Source organism: Erinaceus europaeus, chromosome 5, assembly GCF_950295315.1.
Source record: "Erinaceus europaeus chromosome 5, mEriEur2.1, whole genome shotgun sequence".
NCBI lineage: Eukaryota > Metazoa > Chordata > Mammalia > Eulipotyphla > Erinaceidae > Erinaceus > Erinaceus europaeus.
Window position 1 is genome coordinate 18,355,226 of NC_080166.1, and position 13,188 is coordinate 18,368,413.

General features: G+C 43.8%; 1 protein-coding gene across 5 annotated transcripts in view; it reads left to right on the forward strand.

Annotated features, from left to right (window-relative positions):
• The window catches only part of CTNND2 (catenin delta 2), a 767,681-nt gene that overhangs the window by 513,336 nt on the left and 241,157 nt on the right, over window positions 1-13,188 (forward strand). For all 5 annotated transcript variants that reach the window (XM_060191168.1, XM_060191170.1, XM_060191172.1 and 2 more), the window contains one exon: window positions 10,238-10,493. In XM_060191168.1, the coding sequence (XP_060047151.1) occupies window positions 10,238-10,493 (256 nt within the window). The remainder of the gene's footprint in view (window positions 1-10,237; window positions 10,494-13,188) is intronic.

Consider the following 13,188-nt stretch of genomic DNA (forward strand, 5'->3'; position numbering starts at 1 on the left):
TATTACAAGTCTTCAATAATATATAAATACTACTTTCAGTTAACTGTAATTTGAGTCTACTGAAATGTGGATGATTAGTCCTATATTACTTTTTAAACGCTACTACTTCAAACTGAAAAAAAAACTAGTGCTTTGCATTATTAGAGCGAGTAAAACGAGATCCTTCACAACCCTTCAGTTAAACTCCTTACCTTCTGGGAAGCTTAAAACGTCAGGAGCACTTTACTACTCAACTGGAAATTTCTAACAAGCCCAGTGGTAAATATCATTTTAAAACTGAGAAGAGTTTCCAGAGGCTCACTCTATCCCTTCCCCCAGAAGGGTTCAATAAGAAGTCTAATTGCAGTAATAAGATAACAGCCTAATTACAGGTGAAGGGAGACAGAGCACTTGCCAGTAGGATGGCTTATTGGTGGAATTCAGGAACTGGGTAATTGTTAAGGCAGTTGCATGTGGAATATGAGGTTAATACCGATCTTTGCCATGGGGGGGCATACATGTCCTGATAGGTGGTACCATCGGCCTCCCCCCCCCCCCCCCCGGGAAGATGCACCCCAAGTTCTTTTTCCATTGAGTAAGCACAGCAGGGCAGCAAGAAGTCCAGTGGAAGGCTCTGACTGCAGCTTAACACTGAATGTGCTTTTGTCTGTTACCAAAATGCCGAAGTTAAGAATAACTCATGAGGGGCCAGGTGGTGGCGCACCTGGTTCTGGTTAAGTGCACACATTACAGTGCACAAGGACACAGGTTCAAGCCCCTGGTCCCCACCTACAGGGGGAAAGTGTCACAAGTGGTGAAGCAGGGCTGCAGGTGTCTCTCTGTCTCTCTCCCTCACTATCTCTCCCTCCTCTCTCAATTTCTCTCTGTCTCTATCCAATAATAATAATAATAATAATAATAAAAGAATAACTCATGAGATGGCTAGACAATGCCCAAACCTTGGAGCTGTAGTTACAGGTTATCAAAGTTTCCCTCTCGACAGTAGCCATCCCCTGGAAGTTAAAAAGTCCTTTTAGAAAACTCTGGAATTGATTAATATGACTTTTATTTCTGCTTCAAGTGAAAATGGACAGAGTACATGTCACTCTCATCCAACAGTAGAAACTGCTGTGTTATTATGGAACCAGGGCAAGCTCACCTCCTTCAGATCAGCTTTTTTCTTTCTTTTCTTTTTAAAATGTTTTTTATAAAATGGGAATATTGACAAAACCTTGATACAGACCAAGGCCCATGAGATAGGGCATATGTACGTGTATCCATCCATAAGACCAGCTTTTTTCATTGAGATAGAGGGAGATGGAGAGGAAGTGGGAAAGGGGAGGAAGGAGAGAGAGAGAGAGAGAGAGAGTCCACTGTGATCCTTCCACTGGAGTCAAGAACATCGCACATGGACAGGCAGATGCTATATCCAGCACGTTACCTCTCTGGCCCCAGAAATACTTGTTTCTACAGCGTGAGAAGGGGATACTGCTCAGTGTTTCAAATTCTCTCGCTTCCAAGCTCCACCTCTCAGGGACTCAGCCTGTGATGGTACCTTGTGTGCGTCAGTTTCTTTAGAGACTCCTTTTATTCAGCAGGTGAGAAGTCACCACGCAGAGGGCAGTGTCCACCTTCCCTGCAGTGAGGGTGTGTGTTCATGTGCTTTGTGTGAACTCATTCAGGGCTTCAGAAGGGGAGGTAAGCTTCTTCCCCTGCAGAGTCTGCTCTCTGGCCAACTGGCCCTTGCTCCTGGCTCCATCGTCAAATGGAAGGTTCTCCCAAAATACCGCAAGAGCAGTGTATCCCACCTAACTACAGAAACAGCTGAGACATCTGCTCAAAGATGCCTGTCCATTGGACTTGTCTGTCTTGTCTCCCTCTATGTTGTGTTTGCTCACACCTCTTGTCCCAGCCCAGGAGAGAGATGTGAATCTGTCAGGGACCTGCCAGCATCCCTAGCCCAAACCTTCCCATTTCCACGCCAGTAGGCTCCATCTCAGGACCTTCACCCAGGACTGTTCTGTCTGCTGTTAAAGACTATTTCGCTACATTCAAAGAAACCAGTAAGATTTCAAGGTCCCTGAAGACAGAGCAAATAATGTTTACTCTGTTAACTTGTACGTGTGATTTCTGAATGAAGACCCTCCACTTGCAATTATTTGACAGATGAGACAAGAAGCAGACGCAGTGCACTATCTAAGGATAGAGTCTGATGTCATTTTCTCTTTCAAATATAAATTTCAAGTACAAAATCTTGGCAAAGGGTCTCACATGCGCTTTGAGAGCTGACATGGTAGAAGGTTTGGCTTCAACAGGTGGTGTTTTCCAGCAAAAGCAGGGAAGACTACATCAGTGAGAATGGTTCCATCAATCCTGGAAAGGCTGCATGGAATGTATCTATCCCCACAAAGATATTAAGTGAAACTAAAATATTGTGTTATGTTCGAAAGCCTGTGCTCACTCAACTAGAATATTTCCTCAGCTGAGTTCTGAGTGCTGAAATTGAGAGACCTTTACAGTTAAGTTCATGGTGTTAGGAATATAATGGGTTGGAAGCCAAAAGACTCTCAGCCCTGAAAAAAAAAAAAGACAGTAGAAAGCTTTCCAAGAGCATGTGTGCTATGCCCTGGAACCACTATCGCTTGTTTCCATTTTGAGTTTGCAGAGGGAATGCGATTTATTGACCTAGCTCTGTGCTTATTTGGACTCATTCAGAGCATGGCTGCATTCCATGTTTGTGTATTTCTGCCTGTGCCCCTATAAAACCAAGCTAAGGTCCACAAAGAAACAAACGCTGACTCCTCTTTGGGAACTTGATATCATGCCTCCACATGTTCTCTTGACCCTCAGAGACTGATTCCACTTATTTTGGGCCGTAAGTCATATACAGAACTACCTGTCATCATCAAAGCAGAATATCTGATTTTACTGGATAAGGGTGCCTTGTCCCCTTATTTCAAGCAAATATAAGATAGAAAGCATCTCTCTTTCCAATATTTGTGTCACTCTGCAGAAAAAAAAAAAAGTAAGGTTTTGTAAACAGCTTAGACGTAAGGATAAGAATCAAGTCAACTGCTGAAGAGGCTGCTTTTAAAAATCTCCCCAGAAGAGAGAGAGGCAGGCTGGGAGTATGGATCAACCTGTCAGTGTCCATGTTCAGCAGGGAAGCAATAACAGAAGCCAGACCTTCCACCTTCTGCGTCCCACATTGACCTTGGGTCCATACTCCCAGAGGGTTGAATAGGAAAGCTATCAGGGGAGGGGAAGGGATGTGCAGAGTACTGGTGGTGGGAGTTGTGTGGAATTGTAACCTTCTTATCCTATGGTTTTGTCAATATTTCCTTTTTATAAATAAAAAACTATATATATATGTGAAAAAAAATAAAGTCTCCCCAGAGAGACCAACACTGAGCGTCATTGAGCTCTAAATGCCTTGTGGAGGGAGGGACAAGGAGCTGTTTGCAGAGCGGACTGGAAGTGGGGGGTGGGGTGTTTACAGAGCTGATGAAGCCCCTTTGACTTCAGATGTTTGCAGTGAGGAGTGCAGGTGGATGGAGTATCCATGGCCTGGGACAGTGTGTTCAGCTGCATGCTGAGCCCAGGACAGAGGGAAATGGATAATATTGAAATACAGGAGTGGAGAACCTTAGCCACTTGCCAGGGCCCTGAGATTAGACGCTTGCCAGGGTGGAGAGAAATAACCATAGCCAGTGGCAATGCGGCTGATCAGAAGAGGTCAGGTGGGACACACACAGAGGACATGCCGAGCTGGGACAATATCAAGTATGTGTCTGTCCATTCTAAACCTACAGGAGTAATTATTATTATTTTTTTCCCTTTATTGGGAGATTGATGTTTTACGCTCGACAGTAATTACAACAGTTTGTACATGCATACCATTTCTCACATAACAATACAACCCCCACTAGGTCCTCTGTCATCCTTTCCCAAGACCTGGACTCTCCCTGCCACCCACCCCAGAGTCTTAGGCGCAATACGCCAGCTCCACTCGAAGTTCTGCTTAGTGTTTGCTCTTCTGATCTTGTTTTTCAGTTTCTGCCTGTGAGTGAAATCATCCCACATTCATCCCTCTGTTTTGGACTTATTTCACTTAAGCCAGCAGTAATTACTAAGACACAAATAACAGGTTAGGGCTAGGGTTATACATCACATTGATAAAAATCAGGATGCATTTCTAAGGCAGAAACCATCACAGTAAAAGTGTTTAAAACTGTCAATGTCCTAATGTCATTACCTCAGGGACATTATTATTTTTTTAATTATCTTTATTTACTTCTTGGATAGAGACATCCAGAAATTGAGAAGGAAGGAGGTGATAGAGAGGAAGAGAGATACCTGCAGCCCTACTTCACCACTTGGAAAGCTTTCCCCCTGCAGGTGGGGACCGGGGGGCTTGAACCCAGGTCCTTACACATTGTAACAGGTACACTTAGCCAGGTGCACCAGCACCTGGCCCCCCTTCAGGCACATCCTTGCAAATAAGTAAACAAATGCACCAACTTGCACACTTAAAAAAAATCCGTCGCACTGTTACGGTTAGTGTGAGGTTTGTGAATCTCATCCATTTCTTCTCCATGGCCATCTAGTGTGCCCTTGGTCACAGTGGCATTCTGTCTGCGTCGTAGGCTACAGTATTTTCATTGCAGCCATTGCCCTTTCATTTATATTCGCCTGCCAGTACCCATGTCAATGGTGGCTTCAAGTTTTGGAATTCTCACCAGCTGTCTTAGTTACAGTGTTCCAGCAGAAGTTCACTTCCTGAAATATCAGTAGCTAAATACCACACAAGTAAACGTATTTTTATAGGATCTTCCTGGAAGTCATTTGCTCATCTTAGAGTGTTGATTTTTTTGTTTTTGCCTTAAATGTGTCTCCATTTTCCACCTGATCAGAGTGTTCTGTCTCCTAATACTGTGCTATTATAAGACTATGGATTGACAATTCATTATAAAAGGAAAGCTTTCAAATCTAATTAAGTCACCTCTCAGGGGGCTGAGGGGTTGACACACTTAGTTGAGTGCACATACTACAAAGCACAGGGACCCGGGTTCAAGCCCCCAGCCCCCATCTGGAGTGGGAAGCTTCACAAGCAGTGAAGTAGTACTGCAAGTGTCTATTTCTCTTTCCCTTTCTGTCTCTCCTTCTCGATTTTCCACAAACAAACAAACAATATATTCTTCCTGTTCACTTTGCAGAGTGGGTTTGTGCATGTGTGTGTGTGTGTGTGTGTGTGTATGATTTTGATACAACTTTTTAAAAACTTCTTTTAAAAACACATTCTTTAATGTGTCATGATTTATCTTGTGTTTAATGTCTAATATGAGAGAAGGTAAAATAAAATCGATCTTCATCCACTTAGAAGTACCAAGACGACAGAGTTGGGGGGTGTTATTTGTAATCAAATCTGGAGATGATATAAAGTGCTAAGAGTATGTCTGCATCTTCACAAGTGGACACTAGCTGCAGTTTAGACCTGCAGTGACCTGTCATGCTAGGCCATAAACGTGTTGTCTTTTCTGATCTGATCTGATCAACACCATGGTTATGGTTGGAGCTCAGTGCCAGCACTACAAGTGCACTGGCAGCCATTTTTTCCTTTTTCTCCTCCTCCTTTCTATATTTTTAAAAGAATAGACAGGGGACGGTGAGATAGAGAGGGAGACAGAAAGAGAGAGACCTGCAGATCTGCTTCATGGCCTGTGTACCCCTTGCAGGTGGAGAGCAGGGGCTCGAACCTGGGTCCTTGAGCATGATGATGGGTGTGTTCTAAATGTACTTTCTGACAGCAGTCATGGATAAGATGTGTAGCAGTTAATAACTAGTCCCCGTGGGAGCCGGGCTGTAGCGCAGCGGGTTAAGCGCAGGTGGCGCAAAGCACAAGGACCGGCATAAGGATCCCGGTTCGAACCCCGGCTCCCCACCTGCAGGGGAGTCGCTTCACAGGCGGTGAAGCAGGTCTGCAGGTGTCTGTCTTTCTCTCCTCCTCTCTGTCTTCCCCCCCTCTCTCCATTTCTCTCTGTCCTATCCAACAACGACAACAACAATAATAACTACAACAATAAAACAACAAGGGCAACAAAAGGGAATAAATAAATAAAAATAAAATATTAAAAAAATAAAAATAAAAAATAACTAGTCCCCGTTCTATTGATAGAAAGGATGCTATTTTCATTGACTATGTCAGCCAAGCCTTAGGCACCAGATATTTTGAAGAAGCAGCTAAAAATAGTAATGTGAAATTAACTGCAAAGATGAACCACAGTTAGGAAACTGTAACAAAGACAAAGTCCATCTTGGCAGTAGTCAACTTGATTTAGTCTCCACATGATCTTGACAGCTTGAAAAAATGCAGATGCTTCTGGAAAGCCAGGTCAAGTGGGCTGGGTGGTGGCGCATATGGTTAAGTGCACATATTACAATGCACAAGGACCTGGGTTCAAACCTCTGGTCCCCACCTGTAGGGGGAAAACTTCAGGAGTGGTGAAGCAGGGCTGCAGGTGTCTCTCTGTCTCTTTCTTTTTCTCTTTCTCTCCCCCCTCAGTTTTTGTCTCTACTCAATAATAAGCAAATATATATATATATATATATACATATATATATATATATTAATAAGCCTTTAAAAAAAGCCAAGTCAGTACATTTTGGTTGGTGCTACATTTAGGCTTGAATTCAACAATGCCTTCACACTTACCCTTCCTCAAAATTAGTTCTCACTCCATCAACTTTAATTAACAGAAAAAAAAAATTTCTAGAAGTTGCTTTATTTTAAAATATATATTTATTTTATTGATTGGTATTTTTCAAAGAAATAGAGACAGGGAATGAGACCAGGGTACTGCACCACTCTGGCTTGTGGTGGTGCTGGGGCCTGAACCTGTGGCAGTTGCTTTCTGAGAACCCAAGCAGTCTTGGAGACGGCGTTTGCAATTAAATAAGGAAGCATGAATCTTTCTCCCCTCCACTGCCCCACATTCTCACTTGACCTCACTTCTCCTTTATTTTCTTATATTCAGGAAAGTAACCACCTCACCAAATTTACAGTATGTCCTTCATAAGGTTAATACAGCACCACCTGAATAAATCACTTTATTCAGGCCAGAGGAGGCAGCATAATGGTTATGCAAAAAAGACTCATGCTCGAGGCTCCCAAATCCCAGGTTCAGTCCCCAGCACCGCTATAAACCAGAGCTCGTTAGTACTCTGGCTAAATAAATAATTTTTTTTAAACTATGCCTTATTTCATTTTCTATTAGTGATTAAGTGTTTTACAAGGCTATAAGATTTCAAGGGGTTAGTGTCACACCCCCATGTGCTGTGTGTGAACCACTACCTGTCACCAAAATTGGGTATCTCCATCCACCACCATATTTCTTAAAGCTATTCAGAATCCAAGAGACAATTTGGTTACCATTTCTTTTGCTAGTTTGTCCAGTAGTTGTCATTCACCTCCTATTTCATTCTGCATAATCACCTCCAGCTCCACCCATTTTTTGATAAAATTTCAGCTTTTTGATGGCAGAGTAGAACGCCACTGAATATATATTCAATTGTATATACATATTGTATTCAATTCAATTTGAATATGTATTTTAAAGGAAATGCATTTTTTATTTTTTTTAAATTATCTTTGTTCATTAGATAGAGACAACCAAAAATTGAGAGGAAGGTTGAGATAGGCAGAGAGACAGAGAGACACCTATAGCCCTGCTTCACCATTTGTGAAGCTTTCCCCTGCAGGTGGGGACTAGCTTGAGCCCAGATCCTTGCTCATTGGAACATGTGTGCCCAACCACATGCACCGCCGTCCGGCTGCTATTCCATGAAGTTTTTATCTGGTCATCTGGTATTTTCCATTTAGCTGGCTTCCATATTTCAGCTCTTGTAAATAGTGGAGCTATGAATATACGTATGTTATTTTTTAAAATTTTTATTTATAAAAAGGAAACACTGACAAAATCCATAGGATAAGAGGGGTACAACTCCACACAATTCCCACCACCAGAACTCCATATCCCATCCCCTCCCGATAGCTTTCCTATTCTCTAACCCTCTGGGAGTATGGACCCAAGGTCACTGTAGGATGCAGAGGTGGAAGGTCTGGCTTCTGTAATTGCTTCCCTGCTGAACATGGGTGTTGAAGGGTTAATCCATACTCCCATCCTGTCTCTCTCTTTCCCTAGTGGGGTGGAGTTCTGGGGAAGTGAGGCTCCAAGACACATTGGTGGGGGCCATCTATCCAGGGAAGTCTGGTTGGCATCATGGTAGCATCTGGAACCTGAATAATGAGGCTGAAGGGTTGTCATTCCACACCTGTCGTCTCGACACAGTCCGAAGTGAAGCATGCTTAGGTGGTACTCCTTGCATTGACTAGGTTGAGATTAGCAGATGCAATATCATTTGGTATAAGTTGAGAGAAGCATGCAGGAAAGTGAGCACCACCCTAGAGGTTCCAGGACTGGGGGAAATATAGGCTCTATAGAGGAAGCTCTATACAGGAAGGTTCCTGCTGTCTTAGGGTTTAAGAAGACAATAGATAGTTATTTAAATTGTTTGATAGTAATCAAATTCTTTGGCAATTGGGTTGACTTTGAAAAATCCCTTTGTTAGGATTTGCTGTACCATACACAACATCACCGTAATTTATGTCCTTTGACATTATTCATGTGTAGCTGTGTCTTAGATGTCTGTTCTTATGGATGTGTATGTCCTTACAGCAAAATAGGAGGTGAGAAGTGTTGGAAAGAATGTAGAGAAATAGTCACCTTCATAATACAAACTGGTGCAGCTCCTAGAGAACCCAGTTTGGAGAACCCACAAACAAGCAGAAAGGGAAACACCTTACCATCCAGCAGCCCTGTTCCTAGTCAGAAGATAGGAAGGCCCTGACTTGACCAAATACTTTTTCTGATTTCTCTCAGCTTAAGCAAGTAAGAACATGCTTATAAGATGTCCCTTGTATTCATTTCTTCTGGGATTTAGCATACTTCGATTTTCACTCCTTCTTTTCTAAGCTAAACTTTTCTTAAATTTGTGATTAATAGTGGTTTAAAAGATTGTAGAGGGAGTCGGGTGGTGGCGCAGTGGGTTAAGCGCACGTGGCGCAAAGCGCAGGGACCGGCGTAAGAATCCCGGTTCGAGCCCCCGGCTCCCCACCTGCAGGGGAGTCGCTTCACAGGCGGTGAAGCAGGTCTGCAGGTGTCTATCTTTCTCTCCCCTCTCTCTCTCTGTCTTCCCCTCCTCTCTCCATTTCTCTCTGTCCTATCCAACAACAAAGCAACGTCAACAATGGCAATAATAACTGCAACGAGGCTGCAACAATTAGGGCAACAAAAAGGGGAAAAAAATAGCCTCCAGGAGCGGTGGATTCATGGTGCAGGCACCGAGCCCAGCAATAACCCTGGAGGAAAAAAAAAAAAAAGATTGTAGAGTGACAGGGTGTAGTTCCACAGTACACAGTCCCCTTAACCCTAACCCTGCCAGTGGTAACCACCATAGATAGTTCCACAAAGTCCTAGACACAGTTTTACTTAGGTGCCCTGTCCTTCCTTCCTTCCTTCCTTCCTTCCTTCCTTCCTTCCTTCCTTCCTTCCTTCCTTCCTTCCTTCCTTCCTTTATTTCTTCCTTTCTGCAAGTGTGTGTGTTTCAGTTCTCTAGAGTTCACATGGGAGTGAAACCATCCATCTCGTCACTTGTTTTGCTAAACACAATCACCTGCAGCTCCATCCATTTTGTCCCAGAGAACACAAAACCGTTTTTCTAGACTACAGAGTAATAGCTCATGGACTGTATGCCCCGTAACATCTTCACCCCATCGTCTGCAGTTGGGCATCTAGGTTGCTTTCACTCTTTGGTTGTGGTGAATAATGCAGCTGTGAACACAGGGGTGCATGTGTCCCTTCTAATTAGTGTTTGGTGGTATTGAAAGGTAAATTTCCATTCAGTATCCATTTCAAACCCTTCAGCCTTCCCTTAGTCATTGGGAAGCAAAGAGCACAACAGAACACATTTCCCCGTGACCTATCCCCAAGCAGCATGTTACGTGATCATTCTGTTGGATAATCATGACTGTCTTGGTTCAAGCATGACGGATTAACTTTCTTATTCTTTCAAACCCCCTTCTTCTCCTTTTTTTTTTTTGTTTTTGTTCATGTGTGTAATTTTCCCTGCCTAGTCCCGGTGAACCGTTTCTGTGAACAGGTCCTCAATGTTTTACTTTGTCCCTACTTTCCTGTCCTAGCCCCATCTTCCCCCGGTGTCGACTCCGTCCCCCTGCAACGCACAGGCAGTCAGCATGGACCCCAGAATGCCACCACGGCCACCTTCCAGAGAGCCAGCTACGCTGCCGGCCCAGCCTCCAATTACGCGGACCCCTACCGACAGCTGCAGTATTGCCCCTCCGTGGAGTCTCCATACAGCAAATCTGGCCCTGCCCTCCCACCCGAAGGCACCTTGGCCAGATCCCCTTCCATCGACAGCATCCAGAAAGACCCCAGGTAGGTACCAGTCTCTTTCTTCTTCCTGCCATTCTGCTTCACTCACTGCATTCGTGTCACTGTCAGAGTGGGGCACAGGGTTGTCTCTGGTTGGGCTTTAGCATCTCTTGTGTGATACGGATTATAGGTATCAGTTATGGAGTCTAGTTTCTCCTCTGGTCCAAACAGCAAAGATTGCAGATACTCTTGGGATCAGAACATCTCTAGGTCTTCAGGTCTCACCTCTCTCTCAAGATCTAGAATAGCTCTGTGGAATGCAGTGGTGACTGAATGTTGGGAACCATGCAATTTGACTCCAAACATCACCATCTGGGGATGTTCTAGGCTCCGTGGACCTATAGATACTCTACTCCCCCCCCCCCATATCTCTCTGTGTGGATGTGCGTGGAAGATGGCCTGCCTGCCGGCCGACACTGAGAACAGAAAGTCAGCAAACCCATATGGCTTTCATTTTTTCTGTCTGAAAATAAAAGTTGGGTTGGAGTGGAATTGTTAAAAATGGAGCATCAGTGTATTCAAGGGGTCATGATTACTGAGATGTGATTCTCTGCTCTTGTGGCAGTGGCAAGGAGTTCAGCACGGCTAGAGGTCTGAAGTTGGAATCCCTGGAATCGCATTCTTGTTATGCTAAAGGGTGTTTGATTCATAACCCTTCAACTTAGGCTGAAGGTGCCCCTAAGTACATCTACCTGCGGCTGTGAATACAGCAGGCATGGCAGATTCTGGTGTTTCTTCATAGCAGAACACGTGACTTAATTCTGATGGGGGTGTTACAGTCCATCTCAAGGAGTTTTCTTTTTATTTATTTATTTATTTTAAATGTATTTATTTATAAAATGGAAACACTGACAAGACCATAAGATACGAGGAGTACAATTCCCACCACTAGAGCTCCATATCCCATCCTCTCCCCTGATAGCTTTCCTATTCTTTATCCCTCTGGGATTATGGACCCAGGGTCATTGTATGGGGTGCAAAATGTGGAAGGTCTAGCTTCTGTAATTGCTGAACATGGGTGTTGACAAGTCAATCCAAACTCCCAGCCTGTCTCTCTTTCCCTAGTGGGGCAGGGCTCTGGGGAAGTGGGGCCCCAGGACACATTGGTGAGGTTGTCTGTCTAGGGAAGTCTGGTTGGCATCATCTGGAATCTGGTGGCTGAAAAGAGAGTTAACATACAAAGCCAAACAAATTGTTGACTAATCATGAACCTGAAGGCTAGAATAGTTCAGATGAAGAGTTGGGGGGGGGTCTTCATATTGTCGATAACTAGTAGGCATATTTAAGTTATATTCCAAATGAATATAAGGAGGAGGAGGTGGAGAAAGAGGAGGGGGAGGAGGGAAGGGTTGAGAAAGAAAGAGACCAAGGCGCCAAAGCTTCCATCAGTGCAGTGGTGGCCAGGCTCAGCTGTGCCGTGCACCTGGCGGAGCAGCAGGCTGTGCAGGTGAGCTCTTTCAGGTAGTCGCTAAAGTCCACTTGCAAGTTAAACACACCTGGTCCCACTCCACTTGCTGCTTGCCAAATCTGCTGCCTAAGTCACCCCTTTAACCTCTCATTCCCATGTTCTCACAATTAAGTAAACGCAATGTATATTAAAGAATATATTTCCTGTTATATAGTAATAAACCTGAGTTAATATTATGAATATAAAGAACCTTTTTCAATTAAATCTTTTTATATATTTATTTATTTTTATTGCCACCAGGGCCATTGATGGGCTAGGTGCCAAGACTGTGAATCCATCATTCCCAGTGGCCTTTTTCTCTCCTCTTTTCTTTTTTTCATTTTTTAAAAATTCTTAGAGCACCATACAGCTGTGGCTTATGGTGGTACTGGGTGCTGGAAATTGAACCAAAGACTTTAGAGCTTCAGGCATAAAAGTTTATTTATTTATTTATTTATTTATTTATTTGCAGAACCATCGTGCTATCTCCTGAGCCCTTCATCTCGTTTTATTTTATTTGATAAGACAGAGAGAAATCGAGAGGGGAGGACGAGATGGAGAGGGAGAGAGACAGAGAGACACCTTCAGACCTGCTTCACTGCTCCTGAAGCTTCCCTCCCTGCAGGTGGGGGGTGGGGGCTCGAACCTGGGTTGTTGTAGACATGATAATCTGTACCCTCAATTTTGTGTGCTATCCCATGGCACACAACGTTACGTATTATTTGAGACAGAATGCCTTTAATTGATCAATTTAAATTTTCCCCCCTCCTCTTTTTCTCATAATCTCCCACACTCCCCACCCCCCATGTCATCCCAGAACAGGTGAAGATCATGGCAACCACTACCAGAAAAAAAAGAGGGCGGTGGTGGAGGACCTGGTTGGCTGCACATGTTACAATGTACAAGACCCCAGGTTCAATCCCCCAGTCCCCTCACCTGAAGGGGGAAAGCTTTGCGAGCAGTAAAGCAGGGCTGTAGGTGTCTCTCTGTCTCTCTCCCTCTCTGTTTCCCCTTACACTCTTGATATCTGGCTGTCTCTATCCAATAAATAAATAAAGATAATAAAATAAATTGTAAAAAGGGAGGGTTAGCGGACAAAAGTCCTATCATTTCTTCCCAGGAAAAAACAGAAAACCTATTCTTGTCTCTCCTTGACAAAGAAGTCAGCTCCGTGTCTGAGCATTTTTATATCTGCAAGGAGCTCAGTGCCATGAGTGACAATTAACAGCTTACCCTGCAGGAAGAGAGCTG